Source organism: Barbatula barbatula (assembly GCF_947034865.1).
Source record: "Barbatula barbatula genome assembly, chromosome: 19".
In the NCBI taxonomy this organism is placed as follows: domain Eukaryota; kingdom Metazoa; phylum Chordata; class Actinopteri; order Cypriniformes; family Nemacheilidae; genus Barbatula; species Barbatula barbatula.
In genome coordinates this window covers 18907278-18932236 of record NC_136782.1, presented here as the reverse complement: position 1 = coordinate 18932236, position 24959 = coordinate 18907278, and the positions used below count along the sequence as shown (strand labels likewise).

At 39.7% G+C, this 24959-nt stretch overlaps 4 protein-coding genes and 1 pseudogene across 11 annotated transcripts; 3 read left to right on the top strand and 2 right to left on the bottom strand.

The window, feature by feature from the left end:
* The first annotated feature begins 812 nt into the window (after positions 1-812).
* Positions 813-4919, top strand: LOC306909012 (C3a anaphylatoxin chemotactic receptor-like). The gene is made up of 2 exons (XM_079482349.1): positions 813-873; positions 3520-4919. The coding sequence occupies exons 1-2, from the start codon at positions 870-872 to the stop codon at positions 4584-4586; spliced, it is 1071 nt and encodes a 356-aa protein (XP_079338475.1). The 5' UTR covers positions 813-869; the 3' UTR covers positions 4587-4919.
* On the top strand, positions 4587-6686 carry LOC306908089 (chemerin-like receptor 1; annotated as a pseudogene). The gene is made up of 2 exons: positions 4587-4632; positions 6020-6686. The product of its transcript is annotated as a chemerin-like receptor 1 (transcript).
* A 4175-nt stretch (positions 6687-10861) lies between these two features.
* On the bottom strand, positions 10862-15116 carry lin37 (lin-37 DREAM MuvB core complex component). Its single transcript, XM_079482185.1, has 10 exons — positions 15024-15116; positions 14434-14519; positions 14248-14314; positions 13923-13973; positions 13793-13822; positions 13537-13622; positions 12574-12731; positions 12273-12395; positions 11662-11735; positions 10862-11568 (listed from the first exon to the last, which is right to left on the bottom strand). Exons 2-10 carry the CDS (start codon positions 14465-14467, stop codon positions 11490-11492), a joined length of 702 nt encoding a protein of 233 aa, XP_079338311.1. The 5' UTR covers positions 14468-14519; positions 15024-15116; the 3' UTR covers positions 10862-11489.
* A 92-nt stretch (positions 15117-15208) lies between these two features.
* Positions 15209-21982, top strand: proser3 (proline and serine rich 3; the record flags this gene model as incomplete). Of its 6 annotated transcripts, XM_079481154.1 has the most annotated exons (15): positions 15238-15279; positions 15741-15827; positions 15901-16012; positions 16851-16952; positions 17036-17131; positions 17552-17703; positions 17904-17989; positions 18592-18677; positions 19125-19258; positions 19563-19771; positions 20028-20491; positions 20704-20884; positions 20990-21164; positions 21630-21711; positions 21820-21982. In XM_079481154.1, exons 4-15 carry the CDS (start codon positions 16936-16938, stop codon positions 21875-21877), a joined length of 1740 nt encoding a protein of 579 aa, XP_079337280.1. In that variant the 5' UTR covers positions 15238-15279; positions 15741-15827; positions 15901-16012; positions 16851-16935. The 6 variants fall into 6 exon arrangements, with proteins under 6 accessions (XP_079337278.1, XP_079337277.1, XP_079337281.1 ...); XM_079481152.1 differs by having other exon boundaries at positions 15209-15279; positions 16851-17131; XM_079481155.1 differs by lacking the exon at positions 16851-16952 and having other exon boundaries at positions 15229-15279; positions 16972-17131.
* Positions 21714-24230, bottom strand: hspb6 (heat shock protein, alpha-crystallin-related, b6). 2 transcript variants are annotated; one of them, XM_079481157.1, is made up of 3 exons: positions 23689-24230; positions 22757-22879; positions 21714-22670 (listed from the first exon to the last, which is right to left on the bottom strand). In XM_079481157.1, exons 1-3 carry the CDS (start codon positions 23830-23832, stop codon positions 22503-22505), a joined length of 435 nt encoding a protein of 144 aa, XP_079337283.1. In that variant the 5' UTR covers positions 23833-24230; the 3' UTR covers positions 21714-22502. The 2 variants fall into 2 exon arrangements, with proteins under 2 accessions (XP_079337283.1, XP_079337284.1); XM_079481158.1 differs by having other exon boundaries at positions 21963-22670; positions 22757-22846; positions 23689-23881.
* Between the last annotated feature and the right edge of the window lie 729 nt (positions 24231-24959).

Here is a 24959-nt window from a genome sequence, read left to right as displayed (position 1 = left end):
GTATATGAAATTATTACAGAATTCATTGTGTGATTTAATGTAAAGTCTGTTATTTTATATCACTTTCTTTCATGGCCCACAAAAGGAAATCTTAGGAAGACTACCTTATTATTTATAAATCGTATTGTTGCTATAAATACAACGATCATGATATTTATAATAATTTATCTCTATTTTAATATTTTGTCATCTAACACCTCACCAGTGTTAAAATGACACATTTAAAAACAAGACATTCACCTTGTAAACATTTACACTGTAGTGGGCTAAATAAACGTGGTTTATCTCAGAACTTCACTTTGATGTGTTGCTTAAAGGAATGTAAGTGTAACAACATAATTTAGGAAATCTTTACATTTATTTCCCTTCACGTAAAACCATTAGACATGCAGAAACTGAAAAGGAGTGCGGAGGTCGTCTATCCTACTTAGTGCTCATCATATAACCACATTTAATAAAACACTTTTAATAAAATACAGTTTTTAAAAGACATTTCCATAGAGTGACAGACCTACAAGATGTGCACGCAAAAGGTTTTACTTTTATATTACCACTAGGAGGCGCCCACTCAGTGGCAATCAAACACTCATTGAGGGAAAATACACAACGGTAACGAAATGTGACGTTTTGATAAAAAATGTTGGTTATGGGTTTGCTGTTCAATTGTTTCACTAGTCATGATAAACTTTTTCAATGCAAGATTTCTTTTAAAATGTTTGCATAGTTTTTACAGTAGCGTATTCCCTTGCTTACATCATCACCCCACCCATAATCTCTCAGATATACCAGACTGCCAATAATTGTTCGTGCAAAGACGTTGTTGTGGGCTGTGACAACATCTACCTGAAGACAGAGGCGAGACCTAGAAAATGGGTAAGAATTATCGTTACATATGTGGCATAGTCTGATGTTTGCCTCTTATAATGTACATTCATTTTTGTCATTAAGATATTAAGTGTGAGAAGAGATGTTGTTTCAATATTGGGACGAGTAAATATCAGCATAGCGAGGCTTTTATAATGAGAGGTGAAGAAGTCTTGCCTCATCATCCCCTAAATATTACCTGTTAAAAGTGTTCTGGTATACATTACTCAAGATTTGAATAGTTTATCTATTGTTTATAGTTTAAAGGATTTATTTGCTAAACAAATAAACCAAACCGTTTCGGGGCAGCTTTGTTTGCATGTCAGCTGGGTAAAGTTGTCAGACGATTTTTATAGGCAGATTTATTTTCTTCCTCTACTCTTCTTTTTCATTATCTTGGCCCTTTGCATCTTTGCATTGATCAAGATTACGCAGCATGACCATGACCACTTCAATTCAAAGTATGCACACTCATAGAAATCACAAAATGATCCCATCCGTCTGTGCTGCTGTCACTCGTAAAGACTCTTGTCTTGTTGACACATTTATGACCAGTTTTACTAGTGATCTTGATCACACATGAAATGTGTACGGTACCAAGATAAATGAATAAACTGTGTTAATAAAGAATGTAAGAAGAATGTAAAATATCCAACTGTACTATCTTATAATACTTTGCATTGTTAAGATGTGTTATTGTTGTTCTGCCTGAATGCTAAATCAGCTGTAAACAGTTCTGCACGTTCAGATCAGATTAACAGGAAGAGTCTTCATGACTCACACTGATGTCTGTCTAAGGCAGGGCATCGTGTGGCTTGTGGTTTATGTGGACATGTTATGTAAAACGTTTCATGTTCTAATACATTTACTCTCATTCTGTTTTTGTTATAAATCAGCTCATTGTATATGGGTTTTTATAAAGCTGACATTGCTATGAAACAATTTAAACTAAAATACCTTTAAACTATAAACAATAGATTAACTATTCAATTCTTGAGTCACGTTTAACAGAACATTTTTAACAGGTAATATATAGGGGATGATGAGGCAAGATGCCCCCTGATGTTCACTTCTACACTTCTTCACCTCTCATAATAAAAGCTTCGCTATGCTGATATTTTCTCGTCCCAATTTTGAAACTAACACATTTTTATTCACGTAATTGCTTCTTGACAATACAATTGTCATGAACAGGGTTGGTGAAACACGGACAGAGGACCCAGGTGCAGACAGCATGTAAGGGGTTAACAGACTTTAAATAATAAATTACAAAACAAATACCCACAAGGGGGTAACATAACAAAACAAGGGTGTAAACATTACATAGAAAAATATTTACTAACTAAACTAGACAAGACTAAGACAACACTTAAATTAAATACAAATAACTGGACTAGACTACACTACACTGAACAGGAACTCACCACATGAACCAAAATGAACCAGCACAAGACAGAAGACACAAGGGCATTAAATAAGGGACTGTAACGAGATCCATAAAAGGGAAGGAAGGAGGCGGGAACCGGCGAACAATTAACAAACTTTAACAAAAAATAAACAAATAATAAACACGGAAGTAAAAACATAAACACAAACTTAACACATGTCCGGGCCCGGTCCTCTCGCATCAACAGTCCTGCCGCTCGTCCTTTTAAGCTCCCGATCTCCTCCGCAAGATATGCAGGACAGGTGCGCACACAGCTGATTGCTACTATCACTCACGCCACCGGCCCCGCCTCATGGCTCTCGTCCCGCCTTCCTCACCACAGGGACCAAATCAAAAGGGGAACAGGTGTAGGGCATGAATCAATAACGAGGAGACGAGAGGGCGGGAACACAGACGAGGGCCATAAATTCCTCTCTCCACACAAAATATGATTCTGTCATGATCCCGCCACTAAACCAAGAGTAACATGACATGATGCGGCAGAATCATGACAGAAGCCCCTCCTTAAGAAATGGCAACCTGATGATCCTCAAGGCACAAACAGGACAAGACAGATTGCGACCAAATGAGACAGGACACGGACTGGATTGCCATCAGGACACAGACTGGATAGTCGGGGCGGGAATGGCTGGCTGTACTGGGCGGGAATGGCCGGCTGTCCTGGCTGGGGATCTGTTGCGGAAACAGAATTCCGGTGGCTTCGACCCTGGAGGGGAGCCCGATGGTCTCGAACCTGGAACGGAGCCCGGTGGCATTGGCCATGGACGGGAAACCGGCGGCCTCGACACTGGAAGGGAACCCGGCGGCTTCGACCGCTGCCGCAACGATCCCTCTGTCTGGGTCCTAAAATGGCTGGTTAATTCTGATTGTGTGGTGAGTTCTTGTCTTAGTTAGTGTAGTCCAGTTATTTCTATTTACGTTCCTGCTATCTTTAGTCTTGTTTAGTTAATCCATCTTCCTGATTCTATGTTATGTTTTATACCGTTGTTTTGTTATGTTACACTCTAGTGGGTTTTTGTTTTGTCATTTATTATTTAATATCTGTTAACCCCTTCTACCGCTGTCTGCACCTGGATACTCTGTCCATGTCCCACCAAAGTGATCGTGACAAAATGACCCAGCCCGCGATCGTGACAACAATAATACAAGGATGCTTTTCATTGTGCATGAATTTATAATCACAAAGCATTGATCTTTTTTTTGTCCAGCGTACACCACTCTGGGACCTCAAAATCTGACCAACGTCGAAGGAAATAACTCCACAGAGCTGAAGAGCTTATCAAACACAGAAATCTTCAGCATATGCATATATTTTTTCATCTTAGTCACAGGGTTGATCGGAAATGGTCTTGTCATCTTTGTGACCGGCTACAAAATGAAGTCGACGGTCAACTCCATTTGGTTTCTCAACTTGGCGATTGCAGATTTTATTTTCATTTTGTTCTTGATTATCTACATCATTGTTACTTTTTACAAGGGGGTCTGGCACTTTGGCAAAGTCATGTGCAAAATCACATCCTTGGTCTCGGTCCTAAATATGTTCGCAAGCATTTTTTTGCTGACAGCCATCAGTCTGGATCGATGTCTGTGCACATGGGTGATCGTGTGGGCTCAGAATAAACGGACTCTAGTCAAAGCCATAATCATCTGTGTGTTTGTGTGGCTTTCATCCATCTGCTGCAGCATCCCTTTCGTCATCAATCGTTCTGTACCGAAACGTAATGGATCATACTGCGTTTATTCAAGCCCCATCGATGTCATTATGTCTCTGTTCATATACAGGTTTACGGTGGGCTTTGTGGTTCCCTTCTTTATCATTGCATCTTCATACATAGCTATTGGTGTGCGGGCCAAACGCCTCAAAAGAGGAAAGCAGCTTCGGCCTTTCCGGGTCATTATACCTGTGATTTTGGCCTTTTTCATATGCTGGCTTCCTTTTCATGTTCAACAGTTGTGTCTCATAAGTGCACATAAGAATAATTGGAGTGACAGTGTTCGAGAAGGAATTGAGGATGCAGGACCTTTCGTAACCTGTCTTGGTTATCTGAACAGCTGTCTGAACCCCATTCTCTATGTGTTCATGTGTGACGAGTTCAAGAAGAAACTTAAAAGGTCTCTGCTGCTGGTGTTCGAGGGGGCTTTTGCGGAGGAACACGTGAGTTTCAGATCAACACGCTTTTCACGCATCTCAGAGTCACAACAAGGTAGTAAGCAGACACACGACACAGCCATCTGCTCTTCTGGTAGTGGACAGGAGAACAACGCATGTGTCTAGATGACTGGAGATAAAAACTTTGGGATAAAAGTTTCCCAAACACTGGGTCAGACGAACAGATAGTCCCGCCCCAAACTTCTGTCATTGGTTGAAGTCAAGGAATCTAAACAAACAGAGCAAAAATCACCAAACTCTGAATGATTTTCTCATTGCTTTGATAAACACAACATTTATATTACAATGCTGTTCGTGCAAATGTTTTCTTTCTTTCTGTCTTTAAAGTCACAGTTCTATTTTCTGTTTAAAAATGTTTTGTTAATTTTATATTTTTTGTTATATTTGTTTTGTTACATGTTTCTGTTACTTTTCTGAATACAAAAGCCTTTTATACTGAATGATCTCTTTTTCTCATTGTAGATGAAGCAAAGGCACTGCCTCAGCCTTCACTATGGCAAAAATAGATGATGCATATAAATCAGGTTATAAGCATGCAAGCATGCAGGTTGCATGAATGAAGTTTATTTACTTTTGTGGCTAGCAATACTTGTTAATTTATTTAATGCAGAAGTTTAATGAAAATCTCCCTTAAAGGTATAAAGACAAATACACATGAAAATATTACAACAGATGTAAATAGTAATATATGAAACATGCTGAGTAATACAACACAAAAGGACTAATAAATAAGTACCATATATTTTATTATACAGTCTTATATCAAGAGGAATAAGAAATCAAGCTGTTTTCCATTCTGTGTATCAAGTATTACTGTGTAATGTGTCCTCCACTGAATACATTGAATTGTTTCATAACAGAGATCGAGTGTTAAGAGATCACATTCATTTCACAAAACAGTTGATTTCTCTTTCCTCTTGCTTCAAATTATTCCTCATCTCTCTTATCTTCTATAAAAGAGGGTGTGCTGCATTTGACAGTAAAATAACATCAGCATTTATTTGTGAACTCTGAGATAGAAGAACATCCTAAAACTGGTAAGGTTATTGACCATTTAATATTGAAGACTCTTCAAAGTTTATGTAGCTGTTTTGTATTTTTTTGCCATTTTACCAGATTTGTTCTGTCTTGAAAACCCGTTTAAGCTTTAATTAGTTGTAATATTTTAATAAAACTGATTAAAATTGTCCTTTTAGCTTTCAGCTGTCGGATTCGGACTGATTCCTTAAAGGTAAAAATATTTAAACGTTTTAAATGCTGTTACATACTGGACATATTTTTCAAACATTGAATGTTTTTTATATTCCACATAGAGATTTTGTCTTTATGATTAATCTTTTGTGTTTTTCATGTTTGGTTAATACATTTTTCCAGTGTTTTAAACCAATAGAATAAGTAAGTATGACGTAAAAACAGGCAGCAATTTTGAAACAGCCTGTAAAAATGCTTTATTGCTCCGTATGGCTGAATCTACATAAACAATGAGCACGCAAACTGTAATTTCTGAACATATATTAACTTTCTTTTTTGTACTTTAGACCAAACCGAAGCTTCATCCAATACATCACCTTCAACCACCAATGCACCTGTCCAATTGAATCTCCTACTGAACATCACAATATTCCTTCACCTCGTGACTTGTGTGCTTGGTGTTGTTGGAAACGGAGTGGTCATTAACGTAACGGGCCTGAGAATGAAGAAAACCATCAACACCATTTGGTATCTTAACCTGGCTGTAGCAGATTTTCTCTTTACGTTCTTTAAAATCTTCACCATAATCTACGAATCCCGTCATTTCGACTGCCTTTCTGTGATTTCATGTGTATATTGGACAGCTGGTGACGGTACTAAATATGTTCACCTGCACCTTTCTGTAAGCAGTCATTAGCATGGACAGAGCCAAACTGAGCTGCTTGCTTATCTTGTTGGCATTCATTGCTTGAAGCCTTCCTTTGGTAATCTTCCAAACAACAAACTATATGTGCAGCTGATTTTCCAAATGGTGTAGCAACATATAAAAGGCTAGTAGTGTATCGGTTTGTGTTGGGGTTTCTCCTACCCTTCATCATCATCTTCACATCGCACCTGGCAATTGGAGAAAGTGTTTGACGGCTTCGTAAAAACAATAAACTAAAGCCCTATCGTATTATTCTGGCTGCAATTCTGGCCTTTGTCTTCAGCTGGATTCCCTTCTATACACATTAGTTAGTTGACGTATGGACACGTGAAATCAATTTAACAAACCCATATTTATTGACATCAGTGAGACTAAATAAAGACCAAATAGAATTGTTTGCATCTCAGATATTTTTCCAATGTTTCCATTAGAGTTTCAGAAGAGATTCTCAACAAATGTACCCAATTCCAGATTATTTTACCCCCACAGACTACATACATTTTGCACCTTCATACTCTTGATTTATTTTATCAATTGTCTCATCTGTTCATTTTTATTTCTCCTAATGAATTCATATTGAGTTGATGCTTAGGTGATGAAACACAAATATATAAGGGTGCGTATTACAGAAAGTTTCTTATTTTAGCTCTTAATTTAAGATATGACACATTAGATTAGGAATTTTCCCAAATTGGAACTACAGAAGCAAATCTTAACTTTCCTGCACCGATTTCTATCCTATTTTACAAAAAATGTGTCTTTTCTCTAGTTAGGAAATCCTAAATTGCACCATCAAGCTCTACAATCCTCTTTCAGGTCTGTTACCAAGCAACCAATACTGAGCAAGCTGCTGATGAGGTTAAACTAAATTAAAAACAAAACCGGCGAGCTTTTAATTTTAGTGCCGTGGAAATAGAAACTTTAATAAGTTTGGTAGAAAAGGTGCTATCTGTAATATCATATTGCACATTCTGTTATTACTTAGTTATAAGTGTTTTGTCATCACACATGTTACACATCTCCAGGGTCCTCCAAGAGTCTTTCTTCCATTAAACATTCTTCATTTTCAATTATTAATAAATCTTATGCCATTGTTGACATTTTTCTGTGAAGTGTTTTTTATAATTTTGAAGTTGGGGTGGTCCTAAAGTTAAGACCATTTATTTGATTATTGTCAAGTTAAGACGCATCTGTAATACTCCTTTCCGATCTGTAGGTGTCACGAAATGGTTTTGGACAGAACCCAGATGCAGGCAGACGAAGGTATAACAAAAAATGTTTATTAAATAAAACACCCGCAAGGGGGTAAACATGAACAAAAACACTAGAAAAAACAAACACCTCCAACGAGGGGGACAAAAGGAAACAAAGTCCTTAATAATAAAATAATAAGTCCACAAACTATTTGCCTGGAGTCGTGTAATCCCCAGTCACAGCTCAACATAGACATCCACATTAGACAACCAATATAAGACAAAGACATATGATAAAGACAAAGACAATGCACCAACACTGAACAGAGAGAAACTGAGACCATATAAAGGGAAACACTAACGAGGAGTGATTACATGGGGAGAGTGGTGACAGCTGATGGGAATGAAACCCTAACGAGGTGAATTACAAAACAGACGATGGGAATGAAACTACAGGAGATAGGAGGGTGGGGCTGAGACATAACAGGAAGACACGTGGCATTAAGTAACAACATAAAGCCACCTGTCTCCACACATAACACAACAGAAACCCGAAAGACGTGGCAATGTCATGACTCTGCCCAGGGAGCTAGAAAGCTCGAGACAGGAAGGACAGAGTCCTAACATTACCCCCGCCCCCAGAAACGCCCCATGGCGTCTCAAGGGAGAAACCTCAGCGGGCCAAAACACCAAAGCACAAAGACAAACACCACAAGCACAACACAGAACAAACTAAGGGGAACATAAGGGAGGCTATGAAGGGGTTCGGGTGGGTCAACAAAAACAACAAACATGGGAGGGGGGGTGGGGGAATGGGAGGCCAAACCTTGGGGACACCAGAAAAGGGTGGGACAGGTTGAGGAGACTTGAAACAACCGGACGAGACCGGCGGGGACTTGAAACAACCGGACGAGACCGGCGGGGACTTGAAACAACCGGACGAGACCGGCGGGGACTTGAAACAACCGGACGAGACCGGCGGGGACTTGAAACAACCGGACGAGACCGGCGGGGACTTGAAACAACCGGACGAGACCGGCGGGGACTTGAAACAACCGGACGAGACCGGCGGGGACTTGAAACAACCGGACGAGACCGGCGGGGACTTGAAACAACCGGACGAGACCGGCGGGGACTTGAAACAACCGGACAAGACCGGCGGGGACTTGAAACAACCGGACAAGACCGGCGGGGACTTGAAAAGGCTAGGGAGAGGTGTGTGTCCAAGGGGGAAAAAAGTTTGAGGTGATGCCGGCCGGGGAACTGGCTGAGGCACCGGCTGGAAGTCCGGCTGAGGCACCGGCTGGAAGTCCGCCTGCGGAAGGACAGGCCTGGACGCCTGCGGATGGGCAGGTCTGGACGCCTGCTGATGGGCAGGTCTGGACGCCTGCTGATGGGCAGGTCCTGAAGCCTGCGGAAGGGCAGGTCCTGATGCCTGCGGAAAGGCAGGTCCTGATGCCTGCGGAAAGGCAGGTCCTGATGCCTGCGGAAAGGCAGGTCCTGATGCCTGCGGAAAGGCAGGTCCTGATGCCTGCGGAAAGGCAGGTCCTGATGCCTGCGGAAAGGCAGGTCCTGATGCCTGCGGAAGGGCAGGTCTGGCCGCCTGCGGAGAGGCAGGTCCTGACGCCTGCGGAGAGGCAGGTCTGGACGCCTGCTGGATCGCTGGCTGTGAACCCGGCTGGAGAACCGACAGGAGCGCCGGCTGGGCTGGGTTACGTGCCCCCCTCCGTTGCCTCTTCCTCTTCTGCCGAGCCAATCTCCTGGTAGTCGGCTGGAGGAAGGAGGTGAAGGACGGGGCTGGCTCCGCATTGGAGGCCTCCGAAGAGGACCCCCAGGACTCTCTCCTTCCACGCTTGCCCTGAAGACTGGTAGGTGGTGAAGAGGTTGCAGGGTCCGAGGCTGATGGTGCGGTGGTGGTCACCACCCCAAGCTCCAGGGTGTGATCCTCGGGGATGGGGCCCAACGGAGAAGACAACCTCGGACAGACGGAGACACTGGGCTCCGGTCGGCTCATGGCGAACTGGAGCACACCCTCGAAGCCAAGCGGTCTCAGCCTCATCATCTCCGCAGGCGATAGGGGGACCCTCAGTCCGCTGTTGAATGCCGCCGTAACCTCTTCCTCCCCGAAGAGCTCCTCCACTGCGGCTTCCAGGAACCTGTCCAGGTACTCGTCCCGGTCCAAGTTCCCCTGGCGAATGCTGGAGAGGGGACCAGGCTGGCGAGGCCTTGCAGGGAAAATCGCCGCCTGCTGGGTTCTTATGGGTTGGTGCATTCTGTCACGAAATGGTTTTGGACAGAACCCAGATGCAGGCAGACGAAGGTATAACAAAAAATGTTTATTAAATAAAACACCCGCAAGGGGGTAAACATGAACAAAAACACTAGAAAAAACAAACACCTCCAACGAGGGGGACAAAAGGAAACAAAGTCCTTAATAATAAAATAATAAGTCCACAAACTATTTGCCTGGAGTCGTGTAATCCCCAGTCACAGCTCAACATAGACATCCACATTAGACAACCAATATAAGACAAAGACATATGATAAAGACAAAGACAATGCACCAACACTGAACAGAGAGAAACTGAGACCATATAAAGGGAGACACTAACGAGGAGTGATTACATGGGGAGAGTGGTGACAGCTGATGGGAATGAAACCCTAACGAGGTGAATTACAAAACAGACGATGGGAATGAAACTACAGGAGATAGGAGGGTGGGGCTGAGACATAACAGGAAGACACGTGGCATTAAGTAACAACATAAAGCCACCTGTCTCCACACATAACACAACAGAAACCCGAAAGACGTGGCAATGTCATGACTCTGCCCAGGGAGCTAGAAAGCTCGAGACAGGAAGGACAGAGTCCTAACAGTAGGGAAGTGGTGTTCTGTAATAGCCTTTGTCCTAAATGAAATTACCATGGTTACTGTACAGATAGGATACAATTTTCTGTAAGAAGCCCCCAGAAACATAACAACATCTTCTTTATAAATTAAAACAGTTTTCCACTGGGCTTAGAATATTCCACTGGGATGTAAAAATATGTAAACAACTTTCTTCAGCGACAAATAGTTTTGACTAGCTGAATGTAAGATTTCTTGTGTGCAATTTTATCTTGATGAAGCATAAAAAAAATTATATTATTGTAAACTATCATATTATATTAGTGTTTATATGATTTCATTATGTCTTTACTGGAGGATCTTTCAGTTCTCGAAGAAACTTGCTCTTAGTTCCTGTCTGAGAAGATTCCCGACTACATAAATAAAATATTTAAGATTCTTTGTAAGTGTTTATTGGTTGTTTACATGATTCTGCCACACAACTGAAGAATGATGCAATTATTTTATGACTATTGTATTATATACTTTAACCTCTTCATCGAAACGTTTGAATATTTTAAATAAAATATAATTTTCACTCTAATGTAAGCTTATAGACCTTTCTCAATCAATATGTGTCCATCTGAAATTAATCATAAGGAAATATATTTTCATTCCCTGATGGCATGGGCATATTCCAAGATGACAATGCCAGGATACATGTTAGTCCACACCTTAACCCCATTGAGAATCTTTGGGGTCTGCTGGAGAAGACTTTGCGCAGCGGTCCGACTCTCCCATCCTCAATACAAGATAAACAAAAAGATCTTTGCGAAAAATTCTTAAGGAGGTCCAATGTAATATTATTCCATGTGTGACTTCTTTGGACGGGGAGTGAATGTAATACATGCAAAACCTGTTTTTCAGTTCAGTAAAGTATTTATTTCAAGAGAAAAACAAAGAGTACAAAAGCTGAGTTGTTTACATGTATTTAGTTTGTTCTCAATTTACAAGCCTAGTATTAATATCCAACTGTCATTTAAGGCTTTTGTCTCACTACCAAATATTCTTCAGATGCCGTTTTGCATGATCTAGCGCTCATACATTTCCTTTAGAATTTTTATGCTTTCACTGTATCTTAGTTGGTTCTTATTGGAGGCTTCCTTCCACCTAAAACACATAAGAATCAAAGGATAAATATATAACAACAAATACACCAACATATATAAACAATGTTAATATTACATAATGAACATTTTATACTTCTGTCTAATTTTCTTCCATCGTTTGATGTGACTGAAGATTAGAGGCGAGGCACCAGCTTCAGTATCTATGGACTGACAAAAAAAAGAATACATTAGAAAATAAAAAGGCATTGATATGCAAATACATGTGCAATGGAAGACCAATCATAATTCAATATGCAAACTGTTTATTACATTCTGAATGTTATCATTCTATCGGTTCAAGTTAGGGATTGCTGAAACCAAGTTTCTAAAAAAAGTATTCTGTTTATGTGTGTTCTCCCCTTGACATTTTACTCCTGGTTTTTAGTTAGACCTGTTTCTAGTCAAAGTCAGACTGAGAACTGAAACGCAATTCTGATTATTTGATTTACACCAATTTTAATCTATCATCACTTAGTCGCCTGCCTCCATCTTTATGTGCTGTTTGCTTGACTCACAACAGATATGAATATCTTTTGAGGATCAGACAAAGTTATTTTTCTGACAGAGAAAGATCTAGCGAGACAAAGTGCAAGAATCACAGTGCTTTATATAAATCTGGGTTCATTCCCTCTTGATCTAACAAGTCGAACTATTCTTTGAAATTTCCTGCAAAGTAAGAGGTTTACGCTAAAAACTGAAGCTTACCTGGCTCTCTGCAGCCTTTTCAACAGGTGGAATTCTGAGATTTACAGGTTCACCAGATTTTGGACATACAGGTGGAGGAAGCCTGTAAACGTTCTGACTTTTGCCGTTTAGCATGTCATTCATCTTATAAAATGGGAATAAAAAGACACATGAGAATTGTTTGCTTGGTTTTGGTTCTGAAAATCAAAGAAAGCCATTAGGGGCTTGAAAGACATGATAAAAAGTACAGTACAGTACAGATGCGCACAGCGGTGTGCAGATGAACATTGTTTTATATTTCCAGGTCAATGCTAGTGATTACCTCTTCTTCCCCAGAGCTGTGAGGGGGGCTGGGGGCAGTTCTCTCTCGCATGGCGGGGTTGTTTCTCATCCATGCACGACAGATGGGGTAGAGTGGTGTGGAATTACTAAACTGTGCCAGGTCCACACTGCGGTCAAATAACTTGATAATATAAGCATCTGACGGTAAAAAACAGACACGCAAAAATGTGTTAAAAAATATTGAGCATCTATGATCGACACCTTTCCATGTGCACTAGGGTTGGGAATCACAGGGTGCCTCACGATACGATACAGATCTCGATACTAGGATAATCAATGCATTGTTTGGCATTCAATAACGATACATCACGAAATCTGCTATGAAAACAAAATGCCCATGAAATGGTTAAGTGCAACATTATTAAATCTTTATTAAAGTCCACAAAAAATTTCAGTAGGTAAATATATTAAGTAACATCTCAAGTAAATTAAACATTTTATAGTTAAATTAAAAGCGTATCTTTGTAAACTGACACATTTAAAACATTTAACACATTTTAAAATGTTTATACTGGCACATTTTCACATTTAACAGCCACTTATTTAAACCTGGGAAAATCTTAAGTGTTAACCAGCTAAAATAAAATAAACCTAAAAAAACATTTGAGCAACTTGCATTAAATCTGAGCACATTAACGCTCATTTACAAATATGCATGAAACATATTTGATTTCAAACTCAAGTTTGTTCACGTTTCCTCGTTTGCGTATTAAGCGCCACCAGTGGAGCCATGGTGTAATAACGGTTGGAAATATATTTAGAAGCGTCTTATTTTATTAATGATTAAAAAGATCGATATTTGGCACAGCGTATCGATTCTCGTATCGCACGGAGAAGGACGAAGAAACATCGCCGTATCGACATAATGTCACACCCCTTTTGTGCACTGATGAATTCAACCAGCATTTGCATGTTCCACCAAACAGATGTTTTATTATCTTACTCTGTTTATGCTGGTTGGTTTCAGCCAGACCATCGTCCATTTCCTTACGCTTTTTCCTTCTGTGTTGTGGGAATCTTGATGATGGCCTGCGAAAAGCAAAAGTGCTTTTAAAGCTTCTGACACATCGTGTAACAATTCAACGACTTTTCTTGACTGAAAAAGAATGTACCTATCATATACACTAAATACCAAACTTATGTTAAGTGCAACTCAAGCGTTTAAATGTATGACAAAGGTCAGTAAAGACTTTGTATACCTTTTCCCAGTGGAGGTAGGTGATAAATCCCTGTCAAAAAGAAAACATAGCATTACACATGATTGTTTAATTCAAGTTATGTTACATTTGTAATACATTTAATTTCTTTAAAAACTTAACAAACGCATACTTGCTCAAAGGGTCTGCCACCATTTTCCCAGAATCCTCCTCATTCTGCTCTCTGTGGAACAACCAGATAAAAAGGCTGGGGGTTTTACACATGTCATGTTCTCTAAAACAACAGCTTCCTAATTCGAGAAAGCCGTCATTTACCAATAGTTACTTCAACATCATGCAATTTTAATTTCCTTAATCAATATTTCCGCACACTTTGTGTGAACAGATGCCCAAATCATTTACATGAGACTATGTATTGGCATTAGTAATAACTGAGTAATTCCAAATTTTCATAAGATATTGAGATCAAAACACATTATTGCACTAAATGCACCGACCTCTCACTGTCACTCCTTTCAACCAGACCTTGCAACACTACATCGAGACGGTTTCGAGCCCCAGGATCTGCAGAAGAACACGCTTTAACATGTATACTCACATATACAGACACACATTGACATCGATAATACAATCACATCTCAAAAACACTGTGTGTGCATATAAAATAAGGTGTTGACTCTCACCTGTTTTCTCTGTCTTGATCTTACAGGGAAGCATTGTAACGTCAAACGAATCTTCTGGATTCTTCTAAAGGATTTTCTTCATTCACCTGAGGATTTAGTCATATGAAGTTATTACAGAATTCATTGTGTGATTTAATGTAAAGTCTGTTATCTTATATCACTTTCTTTCATGGCAAACAAATCTTTGGAAGACTATCTTATATTATATATAAATTGTATTGTTGTTATAAATACAACGAGTCTGATATTTATAATAATGTATCTCTATTTTACTGTTGCCGTTTTAACACCTCACCAGTGTTAAAATGACACATTTAAAAACAAGACATACACCTTGTAAACATTTACACTGTCATTCAGCTGAAACAACACAATAAACACACAATTTTAAATATGATAAACAAATGCTCAAAACGACTATTATTTTGCTAATCAGCTTCAACGGCAAAAACAGCTGACGTTAGCTAGCTAGAAAACCACTAAACCCCTAATTAAACGACATTACAACGCGGCTCGACCTCACTCAATAAACTTATAATAAAATAGTAAAATGTTGGTAGTTTATATTATTAAAATGACACTAGCTTTACCCTAAAGACTTTGCCTCATAAACTGACGAGCCGATTCTGTCTTTCTCTTCGACATTCCTCTTCCGCGCGCAAGGACGTTCCTGGCTCGTCATTGGACACGACCGATACGAGCGTATCGCTTTCATTGGTTCAAAGCGCCGTCGATCACAAAATTACCGACGCCTATTGGTTGTTGAACGGGGTTCGAATGCATCGTAAACAAAATGGGGTTCGGACTACATTTCCAAGAGTTCAACGCGGGCGCACGATTTGAAAAGTAAGCAGACTTTCCTTATCTATATGAACAATATACATCAAATGTGTGTCGCAATTGTATATGTTTTCGGATATGTTTGCATTCATTTGTTTAAGTAGCACGTGGTACATTAAACGGTGCTTTAATATGAGTCCAACGACTGTTTAAAACCTTAGTAACGTAAACACGCGATAGTTCAGATGCAGTTTAAGTTAACATTTCTGTAACATTCAAATGTGATATGTCATCATCATTATACATGTGCCTCACACAGGCTTGGTTTAAAGATGTAGCTCTCTAAATCACGGAACAAGTTATGCCATTATTATTATTATCATTATATGAGCTCTTCGAAACAAACAGAATTGTCATGATTTACTGTTATCCCTTTACATTAGAAAGTAATATAATGTAATTTATGACAACAATACTGTCCTTCAGATCATATTATAGTTTTCTTTATATTTTGTGCTTTTTTGAAGGACTCGTTGATCGTGCGTTATGGTCAAGCTGCACTGACATTCTGTGGTTTGAACAGAACAGCTTTGTATGGTCAGCATGAGATCAAGGTGGGTCGCACTGCAAATCCTGTCTCAAATCGATCTGTTTGATGTAAAGTTAATCGCTTTTTTCTTTTTAAAGTGGTGCATCTGTTTTCACAAGACAGAATCCTTTTCCTCGTGACCCCCCTTTGCCCAAGAGCCACTACAGCCCAACCAGATCCAGAAAAATCCCAAAGCAGCATAAAAGGCTGGTAAGAGACTTTGCATTAAACTTGATGTATTTCTTCAATACGACTTACGTATACACTGCCCCCCCCAAAAAAAAAGTCACCACCTGGATTTAACTAAGCAAATAGGTAAGAGACTCCCATTGGATTGGAGGTCTAGGTTCGGCAACGTTATGTGCCCAAAGAATGAGGTCAGCTGGCTACCTGAATCTGAATGAGCAGGTTATTCCGTCATCTTCCCTGATGGCACGGGCATATTCCAAGATGACAATGCCAGGATTCATCGGGGTCAAATTGTGTGGTACAGGGAGCACGAGACATCCTTTTCACACATGGATTGGCCACTACAGAGTCCACACCTTAACCCCATTGAGAATCTTTGGGATGTTCTGGAGAAGACTGAGCAGCGGACACTTTCCCATCATCAAGATCTTGGCGAAAAAGGAATGCAACTCTGGATGGAAAAAATGGACATTCTGGACATTGCAGAAACCTATTGAAACGATGCCACGTGTCGTAATCAAAGCTAAAGGCGGTCCAACGAAATATTAGAGTGTGTGACTTTTTTTGGGTCGGGCGGTGTATGTAAGTGAATTATTTAGTAGGTATGCTACATAAGTTCAAGATATGCAAATAAAACTGGATGAGCTGCTTCAATTGATTAGTAATATTTACATGTCACATGATAATCCCTGTCCAGTATGTGTTATACAGTATACAGTGATGTGTTCATTTTGTAAGTGGTGTTCAACAAGGGATCTGTATCTCAAATGATCAGCTAGAATGTGAGACTAACATAGTGCTTAAGCCCAAAAATGTAAATTGTGAAATCAGATGTTAGTTTGTTATCTGCACTTTACAGGCATTGAGTCCTGTCCGGTTTACTCAGAAACCCATTTCTCCAGAACGTCATACGTTTCCTCTGAAAAAAGAGGATCCGGCCTTCCATGAAGGATCACACAGTGTACTCCTTTATCCTCCAGCATCTAGTGAATGCTTCTCAGAGTCTTGGCCTTCTACTGACCTGAGTCATTCTACATCCAACAGTACATCTTCTCCCTGCTCAGAGGCACAGATGTATACCTCGAAAAGCATGGTAGCTAGAGAAGCAACTGTGGCGAAAGAGCCCTCTGTGCTTGCAAAGTAAGAACATTTCATGATTTTAGTGGTACAATTAACTTTTGGATCTTCTGTGACCGTTTATAAACTGCTTGAAACTATTCTGCAACTTTTGATACACATCAAATAGCACACCATACAATCTATTTACTCTCTTATAGATAGAAAATTGTAAATGAGATAAGACTTTTAACAGTATTGCAAATAATGTAATATAATCGGACGAAATGAAACATTTATTTCGGTTTAAAATACTTTACATACAAAACAAGATTTTTGATTTTACAGTCTATTAAAGTTGTTTAATAGCAGTAAGTCATCCTTATAAACTAGAATTTTAAGTGTTATGTTGCCACAGAGTATAATTCTTAAAACAGTGAGTCAGGATTTTCTCATTTTTTGTTACGTGGCATTCTTCATGAACAAAAGTCTTTCTCTGTGTAGGTACATTGAGCGTTTCCGTTACGGAAAGCCACAGAGTCGAGAGGATCGTCTGCGTGAGGCTGCAGAGGAAGAAGATGGCGGATTTCGGTGGATCTCCTCATCCCCTCCGTCCAGTTCAACACCGACCCAAGCACCCGATAAACATGGCCGAGGTTTTCTAACCTGGTTATTAAATACAAGCTCTGTCTGTCTGTCACATTTAAAAGGCACCGGAAACGCCAAATTTAAGCACTACATCCTAATAATATATGTTTCGCACGTGCGCTCGTGTCATTATTCTTTCAAATAAAAGCCAGCTGTTTCTATATGATGTTTTCGAAAGCAATGTATATTTTTTGTGTTTGTGTTGCAGAGTCCACTGGCCTCACAGGTGCTCTGAGCACCCACAGACCCATCTCAAAATGTCATGTCAGAGACATGGATGACCTCAGCATGCTGGTGAGTTACGTGTAACGTGAAAGATTTTGATTCAAAGGTTGTACAGGTCATTTAATGTTAAGGTCTCCTTTAGGTGTCACAGAATATGTTCTGTTACTAAAGGTCTTCAAGAAAACAAGACTTTTATTGCTGATACAGAATGTTCCAGACGACTGTTGCCGTTTACCGGCGTCTCATCATTTTTTACAGTGTTGCCATGTTACACACATTATGCAAATGTTTGGTTCAACATCCTGTTTTCCATGTTCGGCTCTGTTATCGAATGCCACCGCAGCACGGCTCGCGAATTCCTTAACGTGAAAGGAAGAAGAACTCATGCCCACATAAGACTGAGAGGTCTGCTAAGTGTCAAACTTCATGTATTTATAAATTCGGGGGTTATGCAACCCTTGGCCCAGTTTCTCAATTTTGACGTGCTGGACGTTATGATTGAACGCACATGAGAGAGAGTCCGGTGGAAACTATCCTCAGACGAGAGGACGTCCTTAAATGTCATTACTAGGTCGTAAAGCTCTGCGGTATTTGACATTTATGGTAACAGGTATTACCAGTGACAGGGTTGTTGTAGTTGATAATCTTGTGGATCACAAAATGTTTTTCAGACGTTGTCAGAGTTGTCCCAATGTGACCCAGAAGAACCTGAGATCTTGCAGCTACAGGAGCGGGCCAAGCGTTTGCTTCAGAAGAGGTGAGACCAAACGCTTTATTTCGGACCGGTGGGGAGGAAATGTCATTTCACAATGATAAACGACGGTGTCAGTACTGAATGTTCGGGGTGGGCGCCAAGCTTGCGCTGGAGCTCCAGAGTTACGCCACAGTACAGAGTGTTTTTAGTAACAGGGTGGTCTTTCTTGTTGCATGTAGGTGTAGCTTAACATTTGATTAGTAATGTATGAGCTTAAAGGAATACAGTAGTTCTCCGAAAAATTATTTTCCCACTTTGGTTTCAATGCATAGATGACTTTTGTTTTCTGGAAAACAGATTATACGTTTTTGTTTTAAGAATGTTTGTAACTAAACAACATTGACCCCATTGACATCCATTGTATGGACACAAAACATTTCTCAAAATATAACACTTATCTTTTTAAGATACTGATCGCTGTTTTAAGTAGTTATATTTTTGTGTTTTCAGTGAACATTCCCTCGGCAGTGGTTCAGTGCCTATAAGCTCTGAAGGTTTGGGTTGCTCTGATTTCTCTTCCCCTGTCAGTATAGATGAGCCAATCCGAAAACCAGCTGCGCCCACTTTAATGGCCTCAACAAACTGTGAGTAACAGTGTAAGACCTCGACACATGTAGCATACCATTTTATACTTGCTGCAAAATTGATATCAGTGCATCTTTTTGTTGCAAATTGCAAAAGCGCTTGCCTCTTAAATCTCTAACCACAGTTCTTGATAAAATTCTGAATAAGCTATTTTGAAATAGACGCTTCCTTTTGAACTTAGATTAAACATAAACATGATCAAAAGAACCTTCTTAATTTGCAAAGCATTTGGCATGCTATATATTCATATTAATACAATAAAATCATATTAGGGCCTCACACTGTTTCTGTTTTGTTTGTAAGTGATTTTAGACCCCAGTTTTTCCGAAGGACCGTCTTTTCACACACTTGCTGTTGGTTCTGTGGGGTCTGGGGTCCGACGTGAAGATGACATTCTGTTTCAGTGGCGTCTGAGGAGGAAGATGGAACAGGCCAGGCAATCATGTCACGAGGCCTCTTCCCACAGTTCTCTTCTCTGTGTTCATATGGCAAAAACTGTGGGAGCAAACCAGGTGAGTAAAAACAGATATGCAAATCAGGGTTGGACTGTAAACAAAGGTTAATGTGTACTATTGTGATGGTTTGCTGGACCTGTTTTCTATAAAGCATACACCAAAAACGATGTCACTGTATACTATGTGTCATCTGTAAAATATTTTTTGTTTCAACGTGAGTTACATCGTATCAAATTATAAGACAAATATGATTGCCCGAACCACTTTATTCACATCAAAGTTGAACATATTCAAATTAATGATCTATTTCTAGGCACATCACAGCCATTTGAGCAACATGCCTCTTCAGAAATCACATCTTGCATTTACGCCAGTTACCCTCGCCAGCCTCGATCCTCCAACCCCGGAGCCAGAGCTACCTATTTCAAGCCCAAGTGTCTCCAGAATCCAACCCGATACCACCATCCAGGAGCAACCTAACCCCAAAATCAAACCTGATACCCTTCACCATAGCTTAAGGGAGAAAAATAAGAGAGCAGCCACTTCTGTCCCACCAAGACATCACAGACAAATCGGAATACAGCTCAACATCGCAGAGACTAAAGAGGAGCACTACAGAGGGCAAAAATCCTCATCCCCATCTCCACAGACTTCTGAGAGCACAGAGGGGCCGGGGCCAGATATTCAAGGGAAGAAAGCCTCGACAGTCAAGGGGAAGACTGACAGTGCGAGGCGTGAGAAGACTGCACCGCCAAGTCGGAAGAAAAAATCTGAACGGTATTTTCTGATGTGACTTTCTGATGTGAATTCAGGCGCGAGTAAATTGTCACATTTATTTAAAAAAATGTCTCGCTTTTATTGCATCACACTTGGTTGTGTGCATTTCTGTTGTGATATCTTTTTTACTAAAAGTATTTATATTATAGGTAATATTTTTTGTGGTATTATTGTATCTGTTCAAACTTGTCTGAATGTCTTTGTATACATAGTGTTGAGCGGAGCGGCAATCCAGTTAGGGCCTGTCGGGCTAAAGGTCATGAAGGGGCTAGTCGCGACGCTATGGTGTTGAGCGGAAAAAGCAGCTGTCAGGAAGAGGGTCAAAGGTTGAGACAAAGAGGACGATCTGGAGATCTGGAGCCATCCTCACCAATACACAATGCTCTGGGACAGGTTTGTGCCACTTTAAAGTACGTAGACGTTTCTATTTAGAATACATTTTTTGTATAAAATCGCTGATTCCAACTTTTTTCTACACTGCATTCTTGACATTGACAGGTTGTCTCTGAGGTGCTTTTTTTTGGCGTTGATTCCCCGACCCAGTGCAAGAGTCCAAGTTCATCAGTTTCCTCAGCATTTACCCCGCCTCAACCCCAACAATCCCCTGTCACCCCTCCAACTGACGTGCTGCGACCATTTGAGGTCATAGATCAACTTATGCAGGATGCAGAAGGTAGGAAAGGTCTCAGCAGTGGCGTTTCTGCACGTGTTTGTAACTAGCTATAAAACTGTTTGATGACATAGATTTAACGTGACATTGATTTCACGTTAGGCTTTGTTCAGATTCGACATCTTTTTTGAAGCTGCTAGCATCTGGTTAACATAATGATCCTATGGAGTAGGTGTTCACAAAAAAGTCCTAAGCGCTTTTTTTCTGTAACTCAGAGCATCTCTGATAAAAAACAGCCCTTTTGTCAAGTACCTTTTTCACAGCTTACCAATAAAAAGCGAGTAGCGAGACCTGTCATTCCATAACAACATGCAAGGAAGTTGATTGGTCGAGCAGGTTCAAGCTACAAAAAAGGGCGTTTTTATATTTCTTTATTAACCTAAAACAATCATATTTGCTTGTCAATCATTACATTTTAATTACTGATTTAGGAACGTTTCACATTGATATCACATTTTTTGTACACAGACTCGGATGGAACGGAGTTTGAAGATGATCCCTTACTGCAAGTCCTCAGACAGCAAAGGAAATGGGTGAAGGAACAACTCTGGTGGGAATATCAACATTTTATTAACTCTGCATATTCTACACTACACAAGCCATTTTACCCAAAACTGATGTACAGTTGTACTAAATGTATTCTTTATCCTGTTTTCAGTGAGGTTGACATGATGCTTGAGCGGTTTCGTCCACTGACTTCTCCAACAGGCACATGATTTATATATGAAAGCAGTGTTTCAAATATGTTATCATGTTACTATTTATTTGTGTTTTTAATTGGATTCAAATGTATTTATAAATAAAGACCTTTTTAAATAAGCAAGAGTATCACATATTTATTTGTATTCAAGCTGTACATCACATAAAGATTAAAACAAAATGAACACTTGCTTATCATTTTCATAATTTAAGAATATTTACAATCCCAACGTAGCTTTGGAAGAATTGCTTAGTTGAAGAGTCTGTGCCATTTTTAGAAACAGCTAAATATATTGAAGCTGTCTCTGGTCATGGGTTTACATGCGAATAAAATGTACACTTTGAACGCCAAATGCATAAATGTGCAATGCAAATTCAATCTAGGGACTCATGTGTTTATTTGCCCGTGTATAAGCGTTTTGAATCAGAAGAACTGGTTGACATGAGAACGAATTTGTCTTGCTCATGGGATGTGAGCTAAGCCATTATAAGTGCAAAGAAACTGGTGTTTGGCTTGGAATTGAGTTTGTTCAGAATTGGTTGTCGGGAAGAGGGAGGAAACGGACATTGCTTTGGGTCTCTTGTATTTTGTGTGTATAAGAGAGAAGATATGAGCTTTAGGGCCGTGGATAAATGTGCGCATTATGGTCCACAGTGATTCAACAGTCTGGAGTTTTCTTCCCGTTGGAGAGGTGCTGAGATGATAAGCATTCCTTCAGGTGACATTGCTGATTCCAGTGCCATGATGTCCACACCAGTCGGGATCCGATATCGCCGGTTAAACTGACGCGTCACCAGTCCCGAACCATCCTAGAAACAATTCGAAACAAATCTAGGTAATATAATTACTACAAACATGATCTGAGTTAACATTATTAAAAGTAAGAAGACAACACCTTTCTTTGTTCATGTTTTCCCTCAACCACAACATAATCTCCAACAACTTTGACTAAGAGCTCCTCGGGAGTGAAGTGTTTCACATCAACCTGTACAGTAAATCCATTATGATCACAGGAAACCTGAAAAGAAGGCGAATTGAATAATGTATAATAACTAATTTTCCCCCAAAATGTTGTATTACTAAGTAACTTCAATATAAACATTTTCAGTTAAGGAACTGACATGCCTTAAGCGATAGTTCACCCAAAAATGGAAAGTCTGTCTTTATATACTCATGATGAACACAGATACAGATATTTTGATATGCTTATAATCAAACAGTTCTTGGACCCCATTGACTACCATTTTCTTTTTAATTTCTTTGTTCTGTTAAACACAAAAGAAGATATTTCTAAGAATGTAGGACAGTTCTGGGGTCCTTTCTACTATTGTCATTTTTCCTACTATGGTAGTCAATGGGGTTCAAGAAGTGTTTGGTTACAAGCATACCTTTTTCTGTAATTCGTCACAGAATTTTCACTTTCAATTTCTTTAAGTGGCAAGTCTCATAAACTTATATTACAGGCAGTAGTATTCATATTATTCCCCGCTAATATTAAATATTAAATCACATAAATTGGAATAAATCTAAGAAGGATTTGTTGATTTTAATATACATTGTATTGGTTATGAAGTGGTTTCTATTGGTGGGATGTTTTTTACCAAAAAAAGAAGTTGTATAAACTATGGTTATACACCCATACTTAACCATCTGTTTAAAACTATATACTTATACAAATTTCAATGAATCTACCCCATAATAAAACTGATTTTGCCCAATTGTTTGAATGAAATCACGTATTTTGTGTTGGCTTATACCTGATCTACAAGGGTTATTCCTTTAACTATAGCTACTGTGGTTATTTTTGTTAGAGAAACATTATTTCACCTGTGCTGCTCCGGTGTGCTCTGAAACGGGAATTAAAAGTTCGGTCGGGGTCCAGGCGTACGGTCCAATCGTCCCGTTCATCCGGGGAAACAAAACTCTGTCCCACGGGATCCCGCTCACCGAAGGAGGCGAATCAAAATCCATGGTTATCCTGGGGTGGTCCGGCCCGTTGCGCAACTACGGGATAAATAACGCAGGGAATGTGTTGCTCTCTAGTTTAAATAGCTTGTGGAAACACCGCCCATCAAACCCTTCCTCAAAACAAACGCAATATAACTCAGTGGCTGGCAGAGACAGAGATCTTTCTAGCACAGTCTTGGATCATGGTGCCAGACGCGCTATTAAAGCTGCATTTGTTGTTATGGAATGTCAATTACGGGTGGATTTGCTCGTCTCCTTATCCATGATGAAAGCCGTGTTTATTCATGATATTATATCATAACAGGAACACTGGGAATTTGGGTTAGGAACTTTTGCTGTTTTGTGCTAGAGAGACCACTTGGATGCGCGTCTATCCAATGTCGAAGGGTCGTGTTTATGATGTTACGGTGAGGTCGTCCAGCTATAAATAAGTTTGAATGACTGCTAACCGCCATGGACCTGTTTTCACATGACACAGCACGTCGTACATCGTCATTCGACCTTTTACACTTTCAGAATGTTTAAAATGTGTTTTTATTACATTGGTGGCTAACACGCATTGAGCGCCTCTGCCCGCTGCTGTGATAGTCCGCCATATTGGGCCGGGAAAGACTGCAACGTAAACGTATGCAATTCAGTGAAGTATTATTAGTAAGCAAGAAAAATTAGCCAAATATATACTTGCGAGTGTTCACCATCCCTACTAACAAAAAGAGTCAAAATCTGACTTTTGAGCTTCTATTTAAAATGTAGATCGTAGACCATTGAAATCAGTAGAGAAAAGTAAACATTATTGCGGCTTTTATCGTTAGGATACAACAATGGTTCTATTTGTATTATATATTAATCTTACATAATTCGAAACCTAAAATGTAAAGTGTTTTCCAGTATGAATGGTCACACCCTTTGCCAGTCACTGGCATTTTCTGTCTTGGTGCTAATGAAAAATGTAGTTGGCAGGCATTGGTATAAATTGCGTAATGCCATATTGTAATTGATCTGTTTGTCAAGTACACCGCTTAATGTTGTTGTGTATTAGAGATGCAATTCCTAAACATGTCTCATAAAAAACTAAAGCTAATTTAAAGGGATTTACAGTAAAAACATAGAAAAGTTAAATTCCATCAAGG

What these genes read in the sequence shown, in the direction of transcription:
- hspb6 (XM_079481157.1), bottom strand. Translation starts at nt 23,832, where the DNA reads ATGGATTTTGATTCGCCTCCTTCGGTGAGCGGGATCCCGTGGGACAGA. An exon ending in AGCACACCGGAGCAGCACAG is followed by an intron (nt 22,880 to 23,688) that starts GTGAAATAATGT and finishes CCTTCTTTTCAG; the next exon opens with GTTTCCTGTGATCATAATGG. An exon ending in GAAAACATGAACAAAGAAAG is followed by an intron (nt 22,671 to 22,756) that starts GTGTTGTCTTCT and finishes AATTGTTTCTAG; the next exon opens with GATGGTTCGGGACTGGTGAC.
- lin37 (XM_079482185.1), bottom strand. Translation starts at nt 14,467, where the DNA reads ATGCTTCCCTGTAAGATCAAGACAGAGAAAACAG. An exon ending in GAAAGGAGTGACAGTGAGAG is followed by an intron (nt 13,974 to 14,247) that starts GTCGGTGCATTT and finishes GTTGTTCCACAG; the next exon opens with AGAGCAGAATGAGGAGGATT. An exon ending in AACCAACCAGCATAAACAGA is followed by an intron (nt 12,732 to 13,536) that starts GTAAGATAATAA and finishes TTTTACCGTCAG; the next exon opens with ATGCTTATATTATCAAGTTA.